Raw genomic sequence first — 26,789 nt, 5'->3', positions numbered from 1 at the left:
ATGCAGGTGAGATTAATGAAAGATGTTTTTTCATAGATAATTCATATATATATATATATATATATATATATATATATATATATATATATATATATATATATATATATATATATATATATATATAAAGCAATGTTTGTTATATTTAATGCACTTCATATGTTATTCTGATTATTGCACACATTCAAATGTATTTTCAAACAATAAAGTTAAAATTAATTGATATTTAAAAAACAGAATTGGTCTTAGACAGTCTTATTTATTTTATTTCATTCTTGGTTCTGAGACTGGCAATGCACCGTACTTTCCATTGTAAACAAGGTATTCTATTTGTTGAGGGAAAAGTGAAAGAGGAAGCATTATTACATGCGAACAACAAAACTAGGTTAAGAAAGTTCATAATGTTCCTCAAAACAAACCAATAGGAGAAACCACATATTAAGAACTGGTTACACAGGGCACCAATACATTTACTGAAACACACAATTCACTCTCTAATTTAACAAGTTAGGTTTCAATGCATAGTTTTGTTAACTGCAAGCTTTTAACTCTGGTGTAATCAAGAATAGAAAGTCAAAAAATAAAATATTTTAGATTTGCACATTTGAATTTCATAACAAAAATTCCATCAAATTGAATTGAGTGATATATATATATATATATATATATATATATATATATATATATATATATATATATATATATATATATATATATATATTACGTTTTTAAATTGAATTTTGTAAAAAAAAATACACCATTTAATTTGATAGAATTTTGTTGTGAAATTAAAATGCATAAATCTTAAAAAAGGCTAAACATTTATCTATCTATTTATTTATTTATGTGTGTGTGTGTGTGTGTGTGTGTGTGTGTGTGTGTGTGAGCGTGTATTTATCACTTTGTGGGGACCAAATGTCCCCATAACGATAGTTAAACCTGACATTTTTGACTTGTGGGGACATTTTGTTGGTTATAAATCATACTAAATTATGTTTTTTGAAAATGTAAAAATGCAGAAAGGTTTCTGTGAGGGTGAGGTTTAGGGGATAGAATATAAAGTTTGTACAGTATAAAAACCATTGTCTATGGAAAGTCCCTGAAAACATGGAAACCCAACATGTGTGCGTGTGTGTGTGTGTGTGTTCAATAAAGTCCCCCTGGGGTAAAAGTCACTTTTTTTATTTTCTCCTAAAACACTAAATAGCAACAAAAGGTACCACAGCACGTTTGTAAACACCTGTTTGTCACCGTACACTGCAAAATACTACTGATCCATGAGATCATGGCATGCAATGTCTAAAGATTGATTTTGAGGTAATTTGATCTCATATTTAATACTTTTTTAAATGTTGAAAATTGATGTAGCTAATGAGATTCCTAAAATGATCACATTTATTTTAAGACAGAATACTTATTTGCCATTTTCAGTTTTGTTCCAGGCTATTAAATAATAATGTATTTGTTTGTTTGTTTATGTTTTTAGTTTTTCTGGCCCCGATAAAACCCATTGTTTTGTTTAAAAATAATATTTAAAGTGAGCTCACACTGACTGATCCAATCACAATCGTGATTAATTTGATTATAGAATACATAAGATGATATTAAATGCCAAATGTGACTGATATTAACAGGAAAACTTTGAAGTGCTTATTTTGAATAAGCATTATATTAATTAGTTAATATATTTCTCTCTCAAAAGTATTTGCAGAAGTTGACAAAATTTGTCTAATAACTATTGTGCCTATATTTACATGATATCACTAATGGGGAGCCTGGGTTAAAACGCTCTCTCACCACCAAACAACTTTCCATTATTATTTACTTTTATACAAATGTTGTTGCTCTATCAATATTCATTAAAATATTTGATGCACTTTGTAACCAGAAAAAAAGTCAGTTTTCTTTTAGGTGTGCCTTTAGCCCCATTACAGGGTACCTGTGTGCTTCTGGGTATTATACCATGTGTTGGAGATTATGGTTGAGTGGGAGTGTCTGTGTGTAGATTGTCTGAGAAAACTTAAAGAGCATCTCCTGTTGATCCGTGCATCACAAATGTGAGATGCATGTGAGAGTATAAAGTACAGAAGGTCTGGTGCAGTATATTACATTTAACACATATTGGAGAAATGGTAAGTGCATATCTTTTTTTTTATACATATTGTAGTTTTTATGGCATTTCAACTCTCATTTTACTCATTGGACATTTAAAACTTTTTAGTGCAAAGTGTAATCCATGTATGTGATTGTGTGCTCCAACAGTACGGCTTTATTAACACTTGTCTGAAGTCATTGGTCATCGACAAGTTTGGAGAAGACGCATGGGAGAAACTGAGGTCTGTGAAACATGCATGTACTGTACATGTGCAGAGTGTGAAGAACTCACGGAAGACAGTTGTTCAAATGTTTGTGAACTAAAGGAAATCTTTCTTAGGTTAATGGCGGGGGTCCAGGACACATTCATGACCTATGAAATTTATGACGATGTCATCACTCTTCGTTTAGTACAAGAGGCCTGTAATATGTTGGGTGAGCATCAGTTTATATTACATATTAGATGTACTGTGTAACTGCAAGCATCTGAATATACTCGAGTTTATTTGCATGTGTGTATTTGTCAGTGTGCATGTGTTTGGCTTCTCCTAGTTATGGTTGGTTATTTTCTTTCTTCAACATCTGTTTAGGGACTTTGTCAGATTCATGAGTATTTTTCACTTCTTTAACCTCCGAGATCTGAGCGTGACTGCTGTGTGCATTTTCCATTTCCCTTTTTTAGTTGTAGCACCTAATAAACATGCAATACATAAATACAATTCTAGAGCAAATATTTGTCAACATATGTGCACAGCAGGACTAAGTTGTGGAAAGTCAGATTTTTTTTAAACAAAATGTTTATTATGTTTCCAGACGTGTTGGTTATTCATGTTCAAAGTAATGGCCAGCATCGTCCAATCACTGCCAATAAAGTTAAAATAAAATGATCCATTATAAATTGTGAATCTATGTACTGATTATCATTGTCCCATTTCTGACAATTATGTTCAGTGATCTAAACCTCATCTGCAGCCTGTAACTGAACTTTTGATCAGATTTTAGGAGTGAATGCACTTAATTGCATAGAGTTATATTAGTGAATGACTTAACTACTGGCCAAATTCCCCCCATTGGCCCCTATCTATCATGGCCTTGTATTAATCTCCATCCCTGAATTGGCTACATCACTCTACTCTCTCCTCCCCACCAATAGCTGGTGTGTGGTGGGCGTTCTGGCGCGCTATGGCTGCCGTCGCATCATCCCTATGCTATGAAAAGCGCTATATAAATGTAAGGAATTATTATTATTATTATTATTATTAACCCCCAGTGTGCCGTCTGTCTGCACTGGTCTCAGAACAGTTTGAAATGCACCTTATTTTCATCCTAACTCCATATAAAGCCTCTGAAAGCAACATTTGTCACCTTTTGGATGAGCCCATTGATTCTCAATGTGATAATGCACAGTAAATATAGGATATCTAAGGAAATGATGCACTAAAGTACACATTAGTGTGCATTGTGTTTAGCAGCTTGGTATGATGCGATAAATTGCTCACAGTTTTGAAATGGCATATCGAATGAAACTAGAGACTATAATATTTGGACTCAAATTGGTTTCAATGTAAAAATGTAATTAGGTTTCTTACCAGATGTGTTTTTGTTGCCGTATCTCCCAAAGACAAATTCGGCTGTGATCGGCGCCATGTAGTTTTGTCACATGAACTCTCACCCTTAACTGATGGCACAGAGTCTCCTGAACTCAGAACAGTTGGTTTAAATGCATTGAAATTATGCTTTGCATATACTGTAGCAAAGCCAAAATACAACGTCCAGGCGTGTACGTGGGGTAACGTGAGGTTAAAAAGCCTGTTTTTCAATGGACCCACTTGTTATTGTTTGAAGAGTAGATGAAAACATATGAAAGAGTGAGTGGCAGATTATGCAAACTCATAGCTGTATTCGCAATGTCCTCTGGGAATTGGAGACATTGATCAAAGTGACTAAGAAAGTGCTAACAATGTCCCCCGAGACCGGTTGATGTCCTAACCTATCCTTCAATCTGTCCCTTAGAGTGGTCGGACAAAGTCAGGTGTGTCACGCACCTGAAATCCACTCAGCAGCTCCCAATTAAAATTGAATTGCAGACTGCTCTGGTTTGTTCTTGCAGAGGTCTCTTCGGAGGTGGTTTTGAAGCTGTTTGGAGAATACTTCTTCAGCTTCTGTAAGATGTCGGGATATGACACCATGTTGCGAACGCTTGGCGGAAACCTGGTGGAGTTCATAGAAAATCTTGATGCTCTGCACAGTTATTTGGCACTATCTTATGAGGTCAGAATGCTCTTACTTTATAAACCTTAATCAAAGTAGTGACACATTTGATTGTTAAAGGGTATGAAAACGAGGCTGTGAGGGTTAAACTTACAGTCTCTTCAGTAACATGCACTGTACAGTGGAAAACTACAGTGGAAAGAAAAAGTATGTGAACCCTTTGGAATTAGCTGTTTTCTTGTTCGAAGTCGCAAGTATACTGTAGACAAACACAATGTGTTTAAGCTAACAACGCACAAACAATTTCATGTCTTTATTGAAAGCATTGCATTAAACATTCACAGTGCTGTGGAAAAAGTAAGTGAACCATTGGATTTAATAATTGGTCGATCCTCCTTTAGCAGCAATAACCTCAAAAAAGCCTTTCCGGTAGCTGCGGATTCCATTTAGAAGGAATTTTTGACCATTCTTCCTCACAGAACTATTTCAGCTAAGCCATATGGGGGCAATTCTTAGGATGTCTAGTGTAAACGGCTCTCTTTAGGTCATTCCACAGCATCTCTCTTGGGTTAAGGTCTGGCCTCGGACTGGGACACTCCAAAAGGTGGATTTTCTTTTTTTGGAGCCATTCTGTGGTGGATTTACTTTGATGTTTAGGGTCATTGTCCTGCTGCATCTCTCAAATTCTACTGAGCTTTAGCTGGCACACAGCCACCCTGACATTATCCATTATGATATAATTGAATTATATTTAATTAAATAAATTTTTCCCCCAATGATGGCAAGTGGTCCAGGCCTGAAGCAGCAAAGCACCCCCAAATCATGATGCTCCCTCCACCGTACTTCACTGTTGGAATGATGTTTTCATGTTTGTTTGTGGTGCCATTTTTACCATACATAGTGCTGTTTGTTCTTCCCAAACAATTCAATACACAAAACATTTTGTCAGTAGCGTTGTGGAGTGTCAAGGTGGTCTTTGGCATGCGCCAATGTTTATCTTGGAAACCAGCGACTTCCTTCGTGGTGTCCTGCCATGAACACTATGCCTTTTTAATGTTTTCCATATAGTAGACTCATGAACAGAGATATTAACCAATTCCAGTGATTCCTTCAAGTCTTTAGCTGTCACTCTAATGCTTTTTATAAGTTAAAGTAGCTCTAACCCACACCTCCAATCTTGTTTCATTAACTGGTTGCCAGATTTGCCAACTCCTGACTCTAATTAGATTTGTATGTCGTCTTTAGCCTAGGGGTTCACATACTTTTTACACAGCACTGTTAATGTTTAATGGGATGTGTTCAGTAAAGGCAAGAATGTTTATGATTTTTTTGTGTGTTGTTAGCTTAAGCACATTGTTCTTTGTCTATATTTGTGAATTTAATGAAGATAATATCCCACTTTATAAGCAATTAATGCAGAAAGCCAGTGAATTCCAAAGGGTTCCCTTTATATTACCACTGTATATAAAGATCACATCTAATTTTCAACAACTCTCCATTAAGGCAATGAACGCTCCATCCTTTCGTGTGGAGCGGTCAGATGATAGTCGCATTCTTCTTCACTATTACTCAGACAGGAAAGGACTCTATCACATTGTCCCAGGTGCGAACAAATGTTATCAGCTACAATACATTGAGGAAGTTGCATTGGGACACATTTATCATTCTAAAACCTCCTGAGTGAGACTTTGTTGCTTTTTGTTGATGTCTCCATCTCTGCTGGTCAGGCATTATCGAGGCTGTGGCAAAGGATTTCTTCGATAGTGAAGTCACCATGACTATTCTGAACCAAACCGAAGAGGACGAACGCACCGGGAAGAAGGAACATGTGGTTTTCCACATGCTACAGAAGGACAAGGTGTCCAAAAGAAAGTCTCATCCAAGACAGAAGGTAAATGAAAAGGAGATTGAGGTGTGTAAGTATAGGAGAGCATATCAAGACTCTCATGAGTTTTTGTAATTTCGCAAACTGCAATAATGAAGTTTTCATACAGGGTTCCCCAAACACTCCATTGGTCGGGTAGTCCATATAGGTCTATCTCAGTCTCATGTTGTTCCTAAACCGTATGACTTTCTTTTTTTAGTGGAACTCAAAACTGTCTAACTAACAACTCCTTTTGTCTTCCACAAAAGAAGGAAAGTCATACTGGTCTGGAACAACATGAGGTAAGATTTTATCTTTAAGATAACAAAATTACACACACCACCTTTAACTGTATTGTTTTTGTAAATGGGACCTGAACGTCTCTTGAAGCAGTTGGTCTTCTGTTTTAAGGTCCCTCTTAGCCTCTGTATAGTTAAAGAGTAAAAAAGAAATCCATTACATGTAACACGATTAAGAAACGAGTGCCACATATTCAATTAGTCTTACTTGTTTAAAGATTAGGCACTTCAGTCTGAAACATGATGAATGTTTAAGTAGGCTGAGACACTCCACTGTCTGCTCTCTGTATTATTTAAATCATGAGTAAAGTCCTCTTAAGAAAGAGTGTGAAAGTATGTAACCATGACAACTGCTATACAAACAGGAGAAGGATGCCACAATGCTGAAGATGAAGGCCCGGAATGCCAACCTGCAGCTTTGTCCAAGGAAACGATCTCCATGGGAGATTGTGAGGAGCATTGTCATACTGGGCCAAGGTTTGACAGATGTTCACTTTTTTTTGCCTTTGACCTTTCAAACTTATTGCACAAGCACATGCAGCTTGTTGAATTAGTTTTAATCGAGGCTGTCAATTTAACACATTACTTTAGTGCGATTAATTATATTAAAAAATAGCATGTTAAAAACGTAATCTTCCTGACCATACAGCACACCGGAATTCTTCTCCAGCAGATCAAATCAAGCTTGCAGTGCCACCTTCATGTTTTTGCGATTCACAGTCAGCAGGGGGCAGTAAGCGCAACTCCAGCTGAACAGGCAACAAATGACAGCTGATGGAGCAGAAAGCATGGGTCAAGAGATGCATATTTTAAGGTTTCAAACTGCATTTAATTTGAGACAGTGTCCTAAAAATGCTACGTTTATTTTCTCTGTGTACTGATATGACTTGACATGCACGGGCGAATGATGTATATATGCAATTTCCTGTGAAATCCGTCCCAACAGCTCTAAAATATAAATCCTTATTATTGGTTTTTAATGCGTATTTGGGAAAAGACATGGTTTGGTAGATGGATGTTTGTTGCAGTCTTTCATTAATAAAATTTTGTTTTTTAACCAAAAAAATTATAATTTAAAGGTGCACTCAATAACTTTTATCTTTGTGCCATCTTGGACTTATACTGACACCTAGTGGCTTGGATGCAGCATAATTTAAAATCAATAGTTTTCAGTTTCAAATGCCATTGTAGAAACGTAGTATTCACAATCAGCCATGATTACTTTAATCAATGAGTGAAAGTGTCAAATAACAGGATGGATACTGAGATTAAGTGGGTAGTATTCGGCTGGTCATGTGATTCCAACATGGCCGCCCCATGTGCGGACCCTCTCCGTGTAGAATAAAATAGCTTTTTACAAGTTTACCGATATGACTGGAGCCTTCGTTTTAATGCAAGTGTTCATGATTTCCTACATATATTGCAAAATTAAAATTCATGTCTTTAAACTTTTTAATGAAGAAAGAAATTCCTGAAACTTTACAAAAAAGCTTACAAAATGTATTTTTGCAATTCCGTTTGGTTGGAAATGACATAATTCATCGTTAAAGTAGCTCATGACTAAACTACTTAATAATGTATTAAAGTACTTTAGTATCAAAAGTACAAGTAAATCGCATAACTTTGTCAAATGATTTTCAGGCTTCCCATGTGATTTAGATTTGCAAATCAATTCGCAAAACAAATAATTACGACTGATTTTCAAAGTGGAACAATGCGGTTTTCGTCCTGGCCATGGAACGACGGACCAGATCTTTACTCTCGCAAGGATCCTGAGGGGGCCTGGGAGTATGCCCATCTGGTCTACATGTGTTTTGTGGATCTGGAGAAGGCGTATGACCGGGTCCCCCGGGAGAGACTGTGGGAGGTGCTGCGGGAGTACGGGGTGGGGGGGTCCCTTCTTAGGGCAATCCAATCCCTGTACGTCCAAAGGGTTGGTCTCCGCCAAGGCTGCGCTTTGTCACCAATCCTGTTTGTGATATTCATGGACAGGATATCGAGGTGTAGTCGGGGTGGGGAAGGTGTGCGGTTCGGTGGGCTGGGGATCTCATCGCTGCTTTTTGCAGATGATGTTGTCTTCATGTCATCATCGGTCTGTGACCTTCAGCTCTCACTGGATCGCTTGGCAGTCAAGTGTGAAGCGGCTGGGATGAGGATTAGCACCTCTAAATCTGAGGCCACGGTTCTCAGCAGGAAACCGATGGAGTGCGTACTCCAGGTAGGGAAGGAGGTATTGCCCCAAGTGAAGGAGTTCAAGTACCTCGGGGTCTTGTTCACGAGTGAGGGGACAATGGAGCGGGAGGTTGGCCGGAGAATCGGGACAGCGGGGGCGGTATTGCACTCGCTCTATCGCACCGTTGTCACGAAAAGGGAGATGAGCCGGAAGGCAAAGCTCTCGATCTACCGGTCAATTTTTGTTCCTACCCTCACCTATGGTCACGAAGGCTGGGTCATGACCGAAAGAACTAGGTCGCAAGTACAAGCGGCCGAAATGGGCTTCCTCAGAAGGGTGGCGGGCTTCTCCCTTAGAGATAGGGTGAGGAGCTCAGTCATCCATGAGGTGCTCGGAGTAGAGCCGCTGCTCCTTTGCGTCGAAAGGAGTCAGTTGAGGTGGTTTGGGCATCTGGTAAGGATGCCCCCTGGCCGTCTCCCTAGGGAGGTGTTTCAGGCACATCCAGCTGGGAGGAGGCCTCAGGAAAGACCCAGGATTAGGTGGAGAGATTACATCTCCACACTGGCCTGGGAACGCCTCAGGGTACCCCAGTCAGAGCTGGTTAATGTGCCTCGGGTTACGGAAGTTTGGGGCCCCCTGCTGGAGTAGCTGCCCCTGCGACCCGACTTCGGATAAGCGGTTGAAGATGGATGGATGATTTTCAAACTAAAAAAAATATAGAATTGATGAAAATATTCGACAAAATGATTAATTTGTGAATTGGACATCACCTGTAATCGAGCCACATGCAGTTTACATTTTCAGCTGTGTTTATTTATTTATTCTATTTTTTATTTATTTATTTGCTGTATTCAATCACAAAAGTAATGAAAGGGTCTTGAAAATGTAATTAATTTTCTCTTCAGAATGTAGTAAGGTAAAAGTGAAGGGCACCAGAAATATTTATACTTAAGTACAGATTATGAAAATTTCAATTTACCCCAAGAACAGTACTTTGTTACCAAACAACAGTGAAACGTGACGCTACCACAGTATGCATCGCGTTATACACAGTATATACTCTATGATATAATTAAATAATCATATCATGTTATTATTTTATTTAAAAATACAATCAAATGACAGCCTTAGTTTTAATCCTTTACAACAAAATTGTTCCAAAATCTACAACTCAGGACATATGAAATGTGTAGTGGGAAGTTTACTGGTGGTAGCATGTTACTGTATACTCTGCAGTGAGAGTTGACATTTGTGTCTATTCTCCTAATTAAGGCAATCTGCGAAACTCGTTCACCCCCTGCTACCCTAACAGACTGTGGATTGACGAGCGAGCATTCTGTAATGCTTTTCCCTTTCACATCGTTTTTGACCAAGATGTAAGGCACTATAAGTGCAACACTCTTAACAGCTCTGAAAAATACACTAAAACGCCTTGAGCCAGTTGAAATCAGTTTGGCACAAAGCAATGATTTTGAACCTTGTTAACTTGGATTCCTATATGTTCAGCTCGTGGTGAAGCACACAGGTGTGAACATTCAGAAGTTTGTTCCTGGACTGCAGACCGCTGGCATCCGTCTGGATGAGTACTTCACCATCGTTCACCCAGAGGTCATCTTCAACATCCAGAGCATCAAGAAGTTCATCAACAGCCAGTTTGTGCTGAAAACCAGGAGGGAGATGTTACCAGAGATCCAGCAAAACCAGTCCATGCTCAAACTACGAGGTACAGCATATCTATAACAACAACGAATCTGCTTTTGGTTATTCCGCATACCTAATGTATGGTTAGCTAAGTCCCTCACCATTTGTTCTATGGACACGATTGATACTCAAATGATGCAGCTTATTGAGAAAAGGTGTGCTATTACTGTTCTTAGCTATTGGACTTACTGTTTTTCACCTGGCATATGATGACAGAAAGAATCCAACAGACTTAAACTGACTGTTGGGCAAGAATATAAAGACTTGGAGGACTTTTGATGGACCTAGCTAGCAGCCACCCAGATCACATTACCCTTGCAAACACCCTGGCATTGTAGGGACAAGTTTTTTTCTCGAAAATGTAAAAATCAGGTTACTTGATGTACTTTATGTTCACTTGGTACTAGGCTTTTCTAAACAGAAATCAGCTCCATTAAAAGCAGCCTTAATAGTCTCACAAATGTGCTGGTGTGTGTGTGTTTCAGGGCAAATGATGTGGATGGAGTCTCTGAACTCCATGATCTATCTGTGCTCTCCTAAACTACGGAGCCTCCAGGAGCTAGAGGAGAGGGGGCTCCACCTGGCCGACATCGCCCCGCACGACACCACGCGAGATTTAATCCTTCTCAACCAGCAGAGGTTGGCCGAGATCGAGCTCTCCAATCAGCTGGAAAGGAAGAAGGAGGAGTTGCGGATCCTCTCACGGAACTTGGAGATTGAGAAACAGAAATCGGAAAAGCTTCTTTATGCCATGCTGCCAACACATGTTGCCAACCGGCTTAAAGAGGGCAAAAGAGTAGAGGCAGGTAAAGGAACTAGAGAAACACCCAACAGAACAATGACACACCTTATAAAGCTATAAGCTCATTATTACTCAAAGTCCAGAATAAAGCAATAAGCCAGAAGAAGCCAGTGTTTTTATCACCGGTAAAATCCACGGGGGTTCTTTGCCATGACGCAAAGTCAACAGTTACTTTTATGGACACAGTTAAAATTAGGTGAACCGTACCCTTAACCCTAAACCCTAATCTTACCTAACCTAACCCTTCTCCATAATTACTTGAGTAAGAGTACAAAAGTATCCAATTGAAAGAATACTCAAGTAGCGAGTAACTAGTTACTCACCAACATTCCATTACATAATACACGTTTAACATGTTTCATAATAATAATAATAATAATATTCATCATTCATGGTTTTCCAAACAATATGACTTTCTTCCATGCACCACAATCAAGGAAATGTTGGACAAAATGTTAGCCTTAGTCCCATTTTACTTTAACTGCGTGTTTTAAAAGGGAATGGTGACTGAGACTGTCAATCTCTAAACATCGCACACGTGTTTGGAACAAAATGAAGGTTGGACAATTATGATAGAATATTAACTTTTGGCTAAAGTATCACTTTAAGGACTCTTGTCAGATTTAGACAAATCTGTGAATTAGAAAAAAAAGTTTGGAAACCTTTCTTGTAATTATAACAGTGTAAAATAAATGTTCCACAGGTCCAATAATATACAGCCGTGGCCAAAAGTATTGGCAGTGACATACATTTTGTGTTTCTGCTTCAGTTGTTGTGGTGTTGATTCACATTGTTTCTAGATTATTGTGCAGAGTGATCAGATGCATTTTAAATAATTGTAAAAAGCTTCATTGGCCAAAAAAGTTACTTTATCACAAAAACCCAAATTGCACAGTTTTTCGGTCCAGGCACAAAATGACCAGCTAACATCATTTCACTAATCATATCAGCAGCACCTGGGAAAGTGTGAACGAGTACTAGTCCGGTGAAATCACTCTATCATTCTGATTGGATTATAAGAGCAGACTGATGCTATAAAAGGAGGGAAGAAGTGCTTCCAATCATTGTGTTCTTGTTCGCAATGGTTACCTCTAAAGAAAGACGTGCAGCCATCATCGCTTTGCATCAAAATGGCATTTTATAATTGCCGCAAAGGATATTGCACCTGAAAGAACCATTTACCGGATCGTCAAGAACTTCAAGGAGAGAGGTTCAACTGCAGTGTGGAAGGCTTCAGGACGTCCCAGACTGTCCAGCAAGCGCCAGGATTGTTTAACTTGTTTGCTGTACACCTTGTCACACAGCAGCTTTTACGCATTTTTCTGTCTTTTGTTATATGCCATGCAAAGTCAATGGAGACGGTGGGCATGGTCTTCAGATTATGACGCGTTGCGTCTGTGTGTGTGTGTGTGTGTGTGTTTAATATTTGTGTATTTTGAGTTCAGTTTGCATTAACTTATGATTTATGTTGACAAGCCGGTTCTCGCCTCCTCCTTGCCCATCTTTAACCGTGTTACAGTGGCTTAGCGACTCACCTCAATCCAGGTGGCGGAGGACGAATCTCAGTTGCCTCAGCATCTGAGACATCAATCCACGCATTTTATCACATGGCTTGTTGAGCGCATTACTGCGGAGACCTAGTGCATGTGGAGACTTCACACTATTCTCCGTGGCATCCACGCACAACTCACCATGCGCCCCACCTAGAGCGAGAACCACATTATAGCGACCACAAGGAGGTTAACCCAACATGACTCTACCCACCCTAGCAACCGGGCTGGAGTCACTCAGCACACCCTGGGTTCTAACTTGCGACACCAGGTGTAGTAGTCAGCGTCTTTAATCGCTGATCTACCCAGACCCCCAAAATACTCACTGTTTAAAAAGTATAGCCACAAGAAATAAACATTATATGTGTTACAATTATTTTAGAGAGATAAAAACAGGAATTTAGCAACAGTACAGCGGGTACCAGATTATAGGTTTTACTGCTGTAACAGCGCAATGACTACAACATTGTAATATTGGATATCATTTTATAAGAATAAGATTAGGAAGCCTTTTTATCACACTAAAATCATGTTATCATGCATATTTTTTACGTCTTGTAAGATTTTTGCAACATTAAGCTGTCAATTTTAGTTTAATTTGTGTCAAACCCGAAAATGGTCTTTTAATGCAGGTAAGCAGAAGTCTTTCTTTCTTTTCAGGTGAGTTCAAAGTGTGCACTATCCTGTTCAGTGATGTGGTCACATTCACTAACATCTGTGCAGCTTGCGAACCCATTCAGATAGTCAACATGCTCAATGCCATGTACTCCAGATTTGATCGTCTCACAAACATCCATGACGTCTATAAGGTATGAGATAAGATGCTGTTCAAGCAAGTCCACTTGAACAATATCAGCACATTTTGTCATTTAAAAAATGTAAAAGCCAACTAAAAAATAAACGGTGCAGTGATAGTATCAGAAGTTAATACCATGGTACTGAATGATTACTATATTCATAAACCATCAACATATTTTCATGGTATTCAAATGTACTTCAAGGAATACCTCAAAAATACCAAACTTTTACCATGTTAGTGAAACAACCAGTTTACAGCCTAAAATCTGATTCCAGATTTATTTGTATTGCACACTGTAATATCACATCTGTGTAAAATCAAGTAAAGGGACATTCAAGGAAATAGAGGGTATTTCACTTCTGGATATAACTAGTAGAGCTCTAAACAGAATTGACCATCCTTACACCAGGTGGAGACCATAGGCGATGCTTACATGGTGGTTGGCGGTGTGCCCATTCCTACAGAAACACATGCAGAGCAGGTGGCAAACTTTGCCCTCGGTATGAGAATTGCTGCGAGGGAAGTGACTAACCCTATCACAGGACAACCAATACAGGTGCCAATCCAGTGTATGTGTGTGACTAGACAGATGTATGGTAATATAAGCTGTGGGTGGGCTACTAACATGAGATTGATGTAAAACTGAAGGGTTTTCTGTCATATTCTAGATTAGAGTTGGTCTGCACACTGGTCCAGTTTTGGCCGGTGTGGTAGGTGAGAAGATGCCACGGTACTGTCTGTTTGGAGACACAGTTAATACAGCTTCTAGGATGGAGAGCCACGGAGCCCCAGATCACATTCACGTGAGCCCTTTCACTTACAGGTGAACACCTACATTTTTTTATTGGCCTAAAAGTTGAAGTGTGCAGAGTTGCAATATAGACAGATTTCCCCTGTTCGTACTATTCCGCCTGCCATTGGTCAGCAAAAAGATAGCCCCGCCCACAACTCACTCTATTAATTTAGTAAAAGGTTGGCATATTGGACCAATAATACAAACAGAGAGAGACAGTGTTAATGGGAGGCAACTTAAAAATGGTTTATGTAAAGTTGTATTTCAACATTAGAAAAACAAAATGTGCACACATCAGCTTAAAATCACAACAAACTTCATTATATACTTTGTTGTTCCAAACCCATATGACTTATGACCCATATGACATATGACCATGTGGCAGAGCGGAGGGCGGGGCCGTGATTCCTCACACTAGGCTAATTAACCCTCGAGAGGGATAAAGGCCGACCGAAGACGGCGGTGAGAGAGAGATTTACGGAGAGCTGTCTTGACAGCTGTCAAGCCTGTTCTCACCTCCTTTCCATTAATCCCTTTACACTGGTGCTGAAATCCGGGAAGGAGGAGTGATGCACTGTAGTGGAGTTCTCGGCACTACCATCCACCCCAAAGGAGCAGCCACGGCCAACCGCCTGGAGCGGATACCGCTGCCAGGGGCAGGGGAGACCCCTACCGTCCACCAATAACACAGCAGGGCTTTCCGTCCACCAGGGGCCGGAGGACTGCTTCCGATCCGCCCTGGAAGGTGCAGCTGTCGTCCATTAGAGGGTGGAGGAGTGGCCGAGGACCAAGCTACGGCACATCGGAGAATTTCTTTTTCTCTCTCTCCCACTGCTGCTCCATGTTGGCCTTTCCCTTTTTTAAAAACGTTTTGTCAATTTGGCACGATCGCAGTTACGGCGTGTAGGTGCCACATTTTGTTTCCCTCCCCTTGTCCCCTCCCTCATCCAGGTAGATGGGGATGACCTGCTGGCAGATGGAGCGGAAGGCACGCCCCTCCCCAGGGAAAGGGGGGGGGGTGGGGGTACGTCATGCCGGGGGCTCCCCGGCCTGAGAGAACAAGGGACAATGTGGCTGGGCGGAGGGCGGGGGCCGGGTCGTGATTCCGGTTCTCACCTCCTCCTTTCCATTAATCCCTTTACAGACCGATTTTTAGTTATTGTTTAATTTCTCCTTTTTGACACAATAATAACTAAATGATCATTAGATCAAACAATAAAAACATCATCATTATTACTGCCAATTTTAATGCAGTCTAAATAGACACAAATGTTAAGCATAAAAAAATTTACTTAAAAGTAACTCTTCTACACTTCCTGTCTACAGTGTCTTGAAGGACAAAGGGATCTTTGAGATCAGAGAGAGGGGTGAGATTGAGGTGAAAGGCAAAGGGCTGATGAAAACATATTTCCTGTTGGAGAACCTGCATATGAGTGATGACCAGATCATGGGCCGAGTCGATGGAGAGACACGTGTGTACCAGGATGGCCTGGAGAATGGGATTGAAAATTTGAAGGGTGAGGACATTTTACATTATTTTGTTTAAAAAATTTATCAAGTTGATATTTGGATAATACAAAAACAGCTTTGATCAAAGTTTCCCCATTGACTTCGCCAAGTAGGACATATTCCTCAATCAACATCCTTGTTGTTCCTGGAGCAACATTCTTATCGACCAATAAACTTTTCGGTTATAGTTTAAGGTTTGGGGTAAGCAAATATCCTATCAACATATTTTTGGCATTTCCTCTGATAGGAATAGGTAGGGATAGGACTATACTGCAGTGCAAAACACAGGTACTACAGATTTTGTCCAAATGTAGACCAAATCTGGTCTCTTTTCAGACAGGACAAGTTTTCCTGAAGACGCTAGGAAAAATTCGAATTTGAAATCGAATTTCAAAGATGAGCTTTATGATTTTAATCCTGTCTAAATCCAACAAATCTGTGTTTTTCTCAGACAACCTTGGTTAAAATTATTGTGATAGTTCAGAGGACCTCTGAGAAATCGAATCCCTCTCGAATTGGAATGAATGTGATTGTGGCATATTATTTTTTCACAAACACTTCTCATTTATTTTGACCTTTATCAAATACTGTAACCGAAGCTAAATAAATGTGATCCATAACCCCCCCCGGGATTAAAAATATTAAAAGAGGTCATTCTGACTTTATATCTCACAATTGAGATTTAAATTCCACAAATGAGAGTTTATATCATGCAACTGCAACTTTATAGGTCTTTCTTTTTATAGTTTAATTAGTCACAATTCAAATAAACTTTGAAATGTCAAAATTGCAAGATACTGTATATTGTTGAAAGATACAGTCGCAATTCCATGAAATAAAGTCACAATTGCGAGAAATAAAGTCGTAACTGCATGATATCATTTCACAATTCCAAGTAATTATAAAGTCGAAATTGTAAGATGCAGTTTTAATTGCAAGAAATAAAGTTGGGGCTGCATAATATAAAGCTGCAATTGCAAGAATTTAGAAAGTAAAAATTATGATATATTTTCAAAATGGCAAGAAATAACATCAAACTGCATTATATAAAGTCGCAATTGTGAGAAATTTAAATTCAAAATTATGAGATATATGGTCCAAATTGCAAGATACAGTTACAATTGTGAGAATTCAAATCATAACTGCTTGATATAGTCACAAATCTGAGAAATAATACAATAAAGATTCAAAATTGTGAGATATATGGTAGAAATTGCAAGATGCAGTTGTAATTGCGAGGAAGTCAAAACTGTGTGAAATAGTCGCAATTCTGAGAAATTCAAGAAGTCAAAATTGCGAGATGTAGTGGCAATAAAAGAATACATTTGCACCTAAACAAGCAGTTCCTTGATCTCGCAACGGAATGAAATTTATTTTTATTGGTAATTCTGAGTGTATAACTCGCAAATGCAGAAAATAGTCAAATTTGCAAGTTTATATCTGTTGTGACTGTATGTCTCACAACTGCAACCATATCTTGCAATTTCGACCATATAACTCGTGATTTTGACTTTAAATTCCTCACAATTGCGACTTTATATCATGCAGTATTTATTTTTTGCAATTTCGAAAATATATCTCATCATTTTTACTTTCAAAATTCTTGCAATTGCAACTTTATATTACTCAGTTCCGACTTTATCACTGTAACTTGTCATTTTGACCACATATCTCGCAATTCTTTACTTAATTTCTCGCAATTGAAACTGCATCTTGCAATTTCGACCATATATCTCACAATTTATACTTTTTTAAATTCCTCCCAACTCCAATTTTATATCACAAAGTTCAGACTTTATTTCTCCCAACTGTGACTGTATCTCACAATTTTAACTTTTTGAATTTCTCAGAATTGCAACTTTAAATGTGAAATTGCAAGAAATATGGTTAAAATTGCAATTGCATGTATGCAGTAAACTCGCAAATTTGACTTTATTTCCTGCAGTTGAGTTATAAAGTCAAAATTTAATTTAAATTTATTTATTCCATATAAGAAACCATATAAATGTCTTGTTACACTACTAGATGTAAATTCATTATGGATTTAGAACTTTTTGCCATCTTTCAAGCCAAATAATTATTGGTTGTTCAAGTACTGCATGCATTTTTAGAACACTGGCATTCCATTCCATACTGTACATTCTAAGAATGTTAAATCAAGAATAAGAGTCTAATCATGGAATGTTCTCCACTCTAGCAGTGTCAGGTATTACCCTTACCTTAATATGTTCCATTATTTACATAATGTTATAATATCACATATACTTTTAATGTTTGCAGAGATCCAAAACCCATCGGAATCAGTACATGAATTCACAGACGTCCCATGTAGATAACTGTAACTCAAACGTCATTTGGAAAGCTTTAAATTATGATCTGTCCTGAGACAGATGGGTTTGGCTCAACTCTGCTCAGATTCAGAGAAATGTTGGCGAAGTTGCCGTTTTGCCTTTGTATGACAGTGTGTTTGTTTGATAGTTAATATTGATATATTAAACTTGGCAAAACAACATGAACATGAATATGATGTCACCCTTTTACGTATGATGTTAACACTCTTGTATAATGTTCAAACTGTCAATTTCAGAGATAAGCCCTGAAGAGACAAATGGTGCGCAGAAAGAGGAGAAAGAGGTTATGAACGGGAACAATAACACATCACCATCTCTCCACCCAGGAAACATCTCTCCCAATAGTTTAATTAAGTTTGATGTCACTCCAGCGTATGACAGTCACAGTGACTTAAAACATCTACACAACGGCCTTCATTCAGAGAGCCTCAGTACTAAGTTCTGCTCTATACTTTAGAAAGACATCTCTGAAGTCAAGTTTTTTTTTTTCTTTTTAAAAAAGAACGAATTTCTATCCTACTTTATTCTATCCATCCACAAATCAACACAGTACCACACATGCTCTTTCTAGGGCAGTGGTTCCCAAACCTGTTCCTGGAGGCCCCCCAACACTACACATTTTGGATATCTCCCTAATCAAACACACCTGATTCAACTCATCAGCTCGTTAGTGGAGACTCCAAGACCTGAATTGGGTGTGTCAGAAAAGGGAGATTTACAAATTGTTCAGTTTTGGGGGGCCTCCAGTAACAGGGTTGGGAACCACTGCTCTAGGGTATTGTGTGGCGTGTTATTACTGTTTTTCCCAGTTCTTTGAGAAACAGTTGGGGATTTCTGCTTTGTGGACATAGATTTGTCATCTGGGACAGGCACGTCTCTGTGCTGATTCCCAGCTCTCCCGGTGCAGTTCATTTGCACCTGCTCTTGGCTGACAGTAGGCCTACCCCACTAGGAAAGCCAATCTCCCACTGGAGAAATGAATCCCACATTGTGGACTGTATCCATGTGGAAATCAGATGGCAAACACAGATGACCAAAGGTAGATAAATATATGGTTGCTGTATACGGATTATAAGCAGTGAAGTGCTCATTTGTGGTCAACTAGGATCTGTTTTCTGGTGCAATGTGTCTATTTAGCATTTTGTTTCATTACAAATTCTAATATAAGTTTAACAATTTGAGTGAAATGTTGAATTGAAACATTTTGCATGTCAAAACACTCGAGCTGGCATGAACTAAACCTGATTTGAGAACAAAAATACAAAAAAATACTTCTGTACAAAATAATTAATATGGTGTACAGAACTACCGATAGTGGATTTTGCAGATACCGATACCTAAGGTGGTGGGGGAAGTCCGATAACCAATTAATCGACAAATGGTTCTTAAAATTGATTGAATGTAAAAAAAATGTACAACACCTCTACCATGGCGGGCAAAAACGAAGAGTCCAAAATGAATAAAATCCCAGATGCAGTTTATTGTTCAACCAAAATCCCAATAATAACCAGAAAAAATGATGATTTGGTGCATAACGTGGGACTTTTCAGCATAAACAAGCCTGAAACACACAAGGGATTCTTACTTTGAAATGATGGAAAGACTATCACCGTAGAATTTTGCCGATAATAGTTCAAAAAAGCAACTATTGGCACAATTAATCTGTAAAATATACCGATATATCGGTCTACCTCTAATATGGTTCATGTCACAAATTTGCTTATTTGATTAGCCACCTATAAATAGTGCAGAATTTAAAAAATTTCATAATAATTTTACGTCACAACATTTATTTATTTTCTTATTTTAAAATCCTAAAATGTTGTCGATTTCCAGATTTATATTCGATTTTGTACCACAGCTCATCAAAGTGGCTCAATGTGGACTTTTGAACCCCACTAAATGTAACACATAAGCACTAATTACACACATTTTAAGTCACGTCAGTTGTTTGAATTTCTGGATAAAGATTTTTAAAAATCAATTTATAGAGATTTCACCCAGAAAGAGCCATTTCTAGCCAATTAAATACTTTAGAGCAGAGCATAACTACAAAAAAGTTTATGAATTGTAGACCTTTACATGACTATTTAATTGATTTCATTCATTTCAGCATATTATTCAATATTTTCCTGGAAATTATTTAAAATATTTTATGTGATTTATCAACACCAATCTGTTTTTGTCTTGAATAAAAAAAGAAAAGTGTATATGTGAAAATGTTTCTTTTGCATTATTATTTTATGAGATAAAGAAATAAGTATCTCTATCTTGCTATAACGTTTTTTTAAATATTTTTTTTCTAAACAGCACAATAACTAATAGATCAAATTTCTCCATGCGAAGAATTAAGGCAAAAACAGTTCTTTAGGGGGGTGGTGGGGGGACTCTAGTAACATACAAAAATAAATAAATGTATTTTGCATCAAACTAATGAACAACATTGCATGCCGAGTGAATAAAAAAAACAAAATTAATGTCAGCACGCACGCACCACCGCTTGGCACAGTACCAAAAACCTTTTTATCAAGGTTCCCATTTAACAAAGGCAACTGCACAACACGTCAAAAACCCAGTACAAACATTCTCAACTCTTCACTGAAGGGATACACAGCAATAATTATCACAAAAAACATAGTAGCATCAATGCTAACAAATATTTTCAAATACCTGGAAGAGTATAAACATTCAAATCCGACTAATGTTTTTCTGTCATCTCTTATAAAGTGCAACCAAATTCTTCATCAGGAAATGCAACAACGCGTTGTAAAATGGGACTATATAATGCTGCAATCTTTAACTGCACAGCAGTACGCACCATCCTTTTTCCCCCCATCTAATAAGCTCTGGTGTATGGATCAGAGGGAAAGGTCAGATTCCGGAGTGTCAGTTTCCGACTGAAACTTTGTGCTCATTCCAACCTCCTCAGGGATACTTGGAGTGGAGTCACCATTGATGTTGGCTCTGTGAAACATCAAGCCTTTAAGATAAAAAAACAAGAGACACTCACTTCCTGTGCAAAACATGCTTATGTTATTATATATATCAGATTATTCCAAGTATGACTTGAAAACACTTTTAGTGCCACTCAAAAACCTGGACTGCCACATTTATTCATTTGACATTCAGTGACTGCCCGAGCAGCAAAATTTGGAACAAGCTGAAAGTTTCGGTGACTCGGTTGAAAGTGATCTGTGTGTTTGAGGGCGAGACTCACGCTCCATCTCTTCGGCCCCTCTGTCACTGTGAGCCTCTGTATCGGAGCATGTCCGCGTGCGTCTTTGGGCTGTCTTCTGCAATGCCACGCACTCTTTTGGTAAGTTCGACCTTGAAAGGAAACGGCAGCTGCTTTTATAGGCACTCAAGTAACAGCATAAGCTGTCTAGACTGCAAACAAGAAGGCTGTGTTTTGTAAATGTGCTGTACCTTTCAAAATTGTATGTGCCAGGATGGCTGATCGAGCGCTTCATCTACACAAAAAAACATTTAAAAACTTTTGTTACATGCTAGACATCTTATTAGCAAGTCAGTGAATCTCATGAATCAAGAAAATGTCCACATCACATTTCATCCCAAAACCATTAATAAAATTATGCAAGCCTATTTTGCAATGTGACGTTATTTTAATGGAGGCATTTGTTTTAAAAGGAAAATTGCTTTATAATAGTACCGGTACATAACTTCAGTTTGTGTTTAATTTATGCTGATTTTATAAAAAAAAAAAACTATTGTATTAAACTAATGAAAATCTAATGAGACTCATATGAAAATAATACTTCCATAAACTTTTTTATTTTTAAATATTCATGGTCTGAAAAATTTGGTAAATTTTTTTTTTTTTAATGCAAAATATAATTAATTCTTTTATTTTAGGGTAAAATATGTCTTAGACATGAGATTCATTTGTAACAAATATTTTTTTTTAAAGGTAAATTGTATTAAACGAGTATATAAGTTTTGCTTGTGTTTATTTTAATAAATTATTATTTTATTACACTAATGAGAATCTAATAAGATTCATTATTTAAAATAATGCAAATAAAAAAAACAACCTAAAAAAAAAAAAAAATGTACATTAATAAGAATTAAATATCATCAAAATATGGTCATTGGTGTGTGTGTGTGTGAATGAGTCACATTGTATAAGCTAAAGGTTAAAAGCATTTACCATTTACTGTACATGCACTGGAATTTTATTTTTAAGGTAAATTGTAATATAAGAGTATATAACTTCTGCTTGTATCTTTACCCTGGACATCTGGACGGGAGAGGGCGACACAGAGGACATGATCGAATCAGAGGGGCCGGATTGCAACATGTCAGTCGTGAACTTGGAATTGGCAATTTTCATACATTCTTCCAGTGTTTTGATGAAGGTTTCACAGGTGGCGCTCAGTAATGAGGACGCCTCGTTCCTCTTCTAGGAAACATGAAACAGAACGAGTATGTTTAAAAGAGTAGATTTCTCTAGTGATAACCATTTCATTTATTTTTTATTTCACACCTGCCTATCAATTATTTATATTTATATATATATATATATATATATATATTCACATACACACACTGGCAGCCAAAAGTTTGGAATAATGTACAGATTTTGCTGTTTCAGAAAGAAACTGGTACTTTACTTAAACAATGTGGCATTCAGCTGATCACAAATTATAGTCAGAACATTACTGATGTAAAATCAGCACCATCACAATTTGAAAAAAGTCATTTTTTATTAAATCTAGACGGGCTCCATTTCCAGCAGCCATCACTCCAACAGCCTTTGAGTCATCATGCGAAATTGATCATTTGGTACTAGAACATTACTTGCCATTAAATCAAACACAGTTAAAAGCTATTTGGTTCAATAAATGAAGCTTAACATTGTCTTTGTGTTTGCAATAGACTGGCATGTCATATTAGGTCAAATATGACAAAAAAGAAACCGCTTTCTCTAGAAACTCATCAGTCAATCATTGTTTTGAGGAATGAAGGCTATAAAATGCTTGAAATTGACAAAAAACTGAAGATTTCATACAAAGGTGTCACTACAGTCTTTATAGACAAAGGACAACTGGCTCTAACAAGGACAGAAAGAGATGTGGAAGGTCAGATGTGCAACTAAACAAGAGGATAAGTACATCAGAGTCTCTAGTTTGAGAAATAGACGCCTCACATGTCCTCCGCTGACAGCTTCATTGAATTCTACCCGCTCAACACCAGTTTCATGTACAACAGTAAAGAGAAGACTCAGGAGGACTTATGGGAAGAATTGCAAAGAAAAAGCCACTTTTGAAACAGAAACACAAAAAGAAAAGGTTAGAGTGGGCAAAGAAACACAGACATTGGACAACAGATAATTGGAAAAGAGTGTTATGGATCTTAACCCCATTGAGCATTTGTGGGATCAGCTAGAATGTAAGGTGTGTGAGAAGTGCCCGACAAGACAGTCACATCTATGGCAAGTGCTACAGGAAGTGTGGGGTAAAATGTTGCCTGAGGATCTGGACAAACTAACAGCTAGAGGAATCTGTAAAGCTGGCGTTGCTGCACGTGGAGGATTTTTTGATGAGAACTCTTTGAAATTCTGTACATTAATTTCATTTTTCACGTTATTAATGTCCTGACTATATATTGTGATCAGTTGAATGCCACTTTGGTGAATAAATTACCAATTTCTCTCCATAAGAGCAAAATCTGCACATTATTCCAAACTTTTGGCCGCCAGTGTATGTTTGTATTTATTTATTTATTTTATTATATATATATAATATATATATATATATATACATATATATATATATATATATATATATATATATATCCGATGGTTACTGACTATCTGAGTCAGGTGTCTAACCTCAGTGCTGGCCACCGTACTCTCCTCTTCCTGTTGCACTGACTCCTGAATAGTGTGCACCTGCTGCATCAGTAAGTCACAGTACAAACGCAGCTCAGACATCTTGGTTTTCAGTGACTCTGTGGTTTCTGTTAATTCTGCAAAAATCCATTAGGAGAGGAAACGAGCTTGTTAATGGGTTTGAATATTGTACAGCTGTCAAGATAAATGTTTTTCACCAGCTCTCAGTATATGAAAGCCTTCCACCGCTTCCCTGAATTTCCCATTGTGGCTCAATTAACAAAAAAACAAAAACAAAACTTATATTAATAGCAATAACAATTTATTATTATGTTACATAGTGCTTAAGATATAAATGATTATATCATTTTTCATTAATAATAATATAAAATTAGATACTTATTTTAGTTTTATTAAATAATACTTTTTATAATATAATTATATTAGTACATAAACATTACTAACATTAGTAGTTAATGCATTAGGTGTCATGAACAAACGATGAACAATATAGTTTTACAGCATTTATTAATCTTTGTAAATGTTAGAAAATAAAAATACAACTGCTCATTGTTAGTACATAGTGCATTAATGTTAACACGTTTTTTAAATAACTAAACTTTTTAAAAATGTATTAGTATATGTTGAAATTAACATTAAGCAAAATGAATGAAAGCTGAAGAACTCGTTTATTGATAATTCATGTTAACTGTTACTATGTTAAAAAAATGTAACCTTATTGTAAAGTGTTATCAATATAATAATACAAATAATATTAAACCATATTATAATAATATTACATAATAATTTTAGTTTTATTAATTAATGTTTAAATAATATAATTAATAAATGTTAATAAAACCTATTACTTAAGTATTGAATTGTACTATCATTATCGGTAAATCTGAAAAACACCTAGTTTTTATTTTGTGCAAAGTAAAGAAAAAAAAAGATAAACAAATGATAATGAATGCCAAAATATTAAATGCTATGTATCAATATTTACAGAGTAATCCATTATTTTGTAGAGGGGGGTCAAAATGACTTTCGCATGTGATTTTGGAGCGAATCAACAGGTCAAAAAATAACCCAAATAATAGGGGAATATTGTCATTTTGACACCCCTCTACAAAATAATGGTTTATTTAGTAAATATTAATCCAGGGAATTTATTTAATACACATTTAGCAATTTAGCATTATTTATATTTCATAATTGAGCCGAGGATTTCTGGTTGAGTTGACACAAAATTACCAATTAATCTTTTACTATAAGAAGACATGATAAGACAACAAAAGAAAGACCAAAGATGAATAAAGCGGTAACAAAATGTATAAAGCACCCCTCTCTTTTTTGGTTCTAGTGTCAATGAGTCCAGCTTTCGAGCTCCCAAGAGCCACCAGCCACTTCTGTCTCTCCGCCGCATTTACAGCCTTCACATAAAAATGCTGCTCGCCTGGTATGATCAGCTCCAGTCGCGTGATGTCAGTCGGATGAACTGGTGCAAACGAGGAAGTCAAAAATTAAATAGGAAAAACAGGGATACTTTATTGTAAGCGTAGAAAGTACAGATTTGTTTGGCAAGAAATGCATCACTGAACACCCTTCAAAAACACAGGAAGTGCTCACCTTTAATTTCACATACTGACATCTTAATACTGCCTTTGCTGCCTTTGCATACGTCATCTTGAGAATCAAAGTATGAAATAATGCCGTTGTCCAACACAAACCACCTTGGCTGCCATCCTACCACAGAACAGGCCATGATCAAAACAAATGTGCAAATTCTGACTTGTTTTAAGTCTTATTATTCCACACAATCAGATCTCATAATATCACATAAAAAGGAAATGGCATATTTAGGATATTGCTGTCACTTAAAGGTGCACTCAGTATCTTTTGTCTTTGTGTCATCTTGGTCTTACACTGACACCTAGTGGTTTGGATGCAGTATCATTTAAAATGAATAGTTTTCAGTTTCAGATGCCATTGTAGAAATTTAGTATTCACAGTTAGCCATGATTACTTTAATCAACGAATGAAAATGTCAAATAACAGGATGGATACTGAGATTAAGTGAGTAGTATTCGGCTGGTCATGTGATTCCAACATGGCCGCCCCCATGTGTGGACCCTCTCCATATAGAATAAAACAACATTTATAAGGTTACCGATATGACTGGAGCCTGTTCATGATTTCCTACATATATTGCAATATTACACTTCATGTCTTTAGAAGTTAAACTTTTTAAATGAGGAAAAAAATACTGAGTGCACCTTAAACCTGGGGGGGGACAAATGCATAAAACAACACAATCCAAAACAACAAAAAGTTGCATAAATCTGCAGCTGAACGTCATATAAAGATATCCTAATCTTGTTCATGCTTGCAGTGTGTCCTGCTAAAATTCAGCTCATACCAAAGTCAGTTAACCAGTGCCACCGTTACCTGTCATATAGTTTGTCCATTTGTAAAGCACTCCTTCCATTCTTGTTCACGCAGAAAACCCCGTGAGAACACTTTAAAGCAGCGGAGTTTGCTGCAGGCAGCTGCTTGTTTGCCCCCTTTACAGGCTAATTAGCATGCTAGCCTCCAGGCTAACTCAAAGATCTCCACTTACTCATCATCATCATGTCAAATAAAGGGCCGAATCGAGAGGAAACGATAGAAATTGTTTGTTTTACGCTCATTTCTGTCAATAAGGGTCGACGCACATTCTGGGGAAATTCTTCTAAAGCGAGACGGAGGCAGTTGAGAGATGAGATAACTCTGTTTACAGACCGAAAAGGAAGAGG

The 26,789-nt window shown here is 37.4% G+C and overlaps 2 protein-coding genes across 3 annotated transcripts; one reads left to right on the top strand and one right to left on the bottom strand.

Moving 5' to 3' along the window:
- gucy1b2 (guanylate cyclase 1, soluble, beta 2) lies at positions 1 to 18,667 on the top strand. Its single transcript, XM_052101116.1, has 16 exons — positions 1 to 6; positions 2,260 to 2,333; positions 2,432 to 2,526; positions 4,202 to 4,362; positions 5,806 to 5,905; positions 6,030 to 6,218; positions 6,387 to 6,400; positions 6,831 to 6,942; positions 9,911 to 10,014; positions 10,145 to 10,361; positions 10,825 to 11,145; positions 13,352 to 13,500; positions 13,900 to 14,046; positions 14,159 to 14,313; positions 15,610 to 15,800; positions 18,380 to 18,667. Exons 1-16 carry the CDS (start codon positions 1 to 3, stop codon positions 18,598 to 18,600), a joined length of 2,256 nt encoding a protein of 751 aa, XP_051957076.1. The 3' UTR covers positions 18,601 to 18,667.
- plekha3 (pleckstrin homology domain containing, family A (phosphoinositide binding specific) member 3) lies at positions 10,153 to 26,789 on the bottom strand. 2 transcript variants are annotated; one of them, XM_052101830.1, is made up of 9 exons: positions 26,443 to 26,789; positions 25,624 to 25,740; positions 25,337 to 25,492; positions 23,995 to 24,131; positions 22,393 to 22,563; positions 21,570 to 21,613; positions 21,361 to 21,470; positions 20,962 to 21,123; positions 10,153 to 10,297 (listed from the first exon to the last, which is right to left on the bottom strand). In XM_052101830.1, exons 1-8 carry the CDS (start codon positions 26,480 to 26,482, stop codon positions 21,002 to 21,004), a joined length of 897 nt encoding a protein of 298 aa, XP_051957790.1. In that variant the 5' UTR covers positions 26,483 to 26,789; the 3' UTR covers positions 10,153 to 10,297; positions 20,962 to 21,001. The 2 variants fall into 2 exon arrangements, with proteins under 2 accessions (XP_051957790.1, XP_051957789.1); XM_052101829.1 differs by lacking the exon at positions 10,153 to 10,297 and having other exon boundaries at positions 19,604 to 21,123.

The sequence above is a fragment of the Xyrauchen texanus genome, chromosome 32, assembly GCF_025860055.1.
Source record: "Xyrauchen texanus isolate HMW12.3.18 chromosome 32, RBS_HiC_50CHRs, whole genome shotgun sequence".
NCBI lineage: Eukaryota > Metazoa > Chordata > Actinopteri > Cypriniformes > Catostomidae > Xyrauchen > Xyrauchen texanus.
This window is presented reverse-complemented; position numbering and strand designations above follow the sequence as displayed.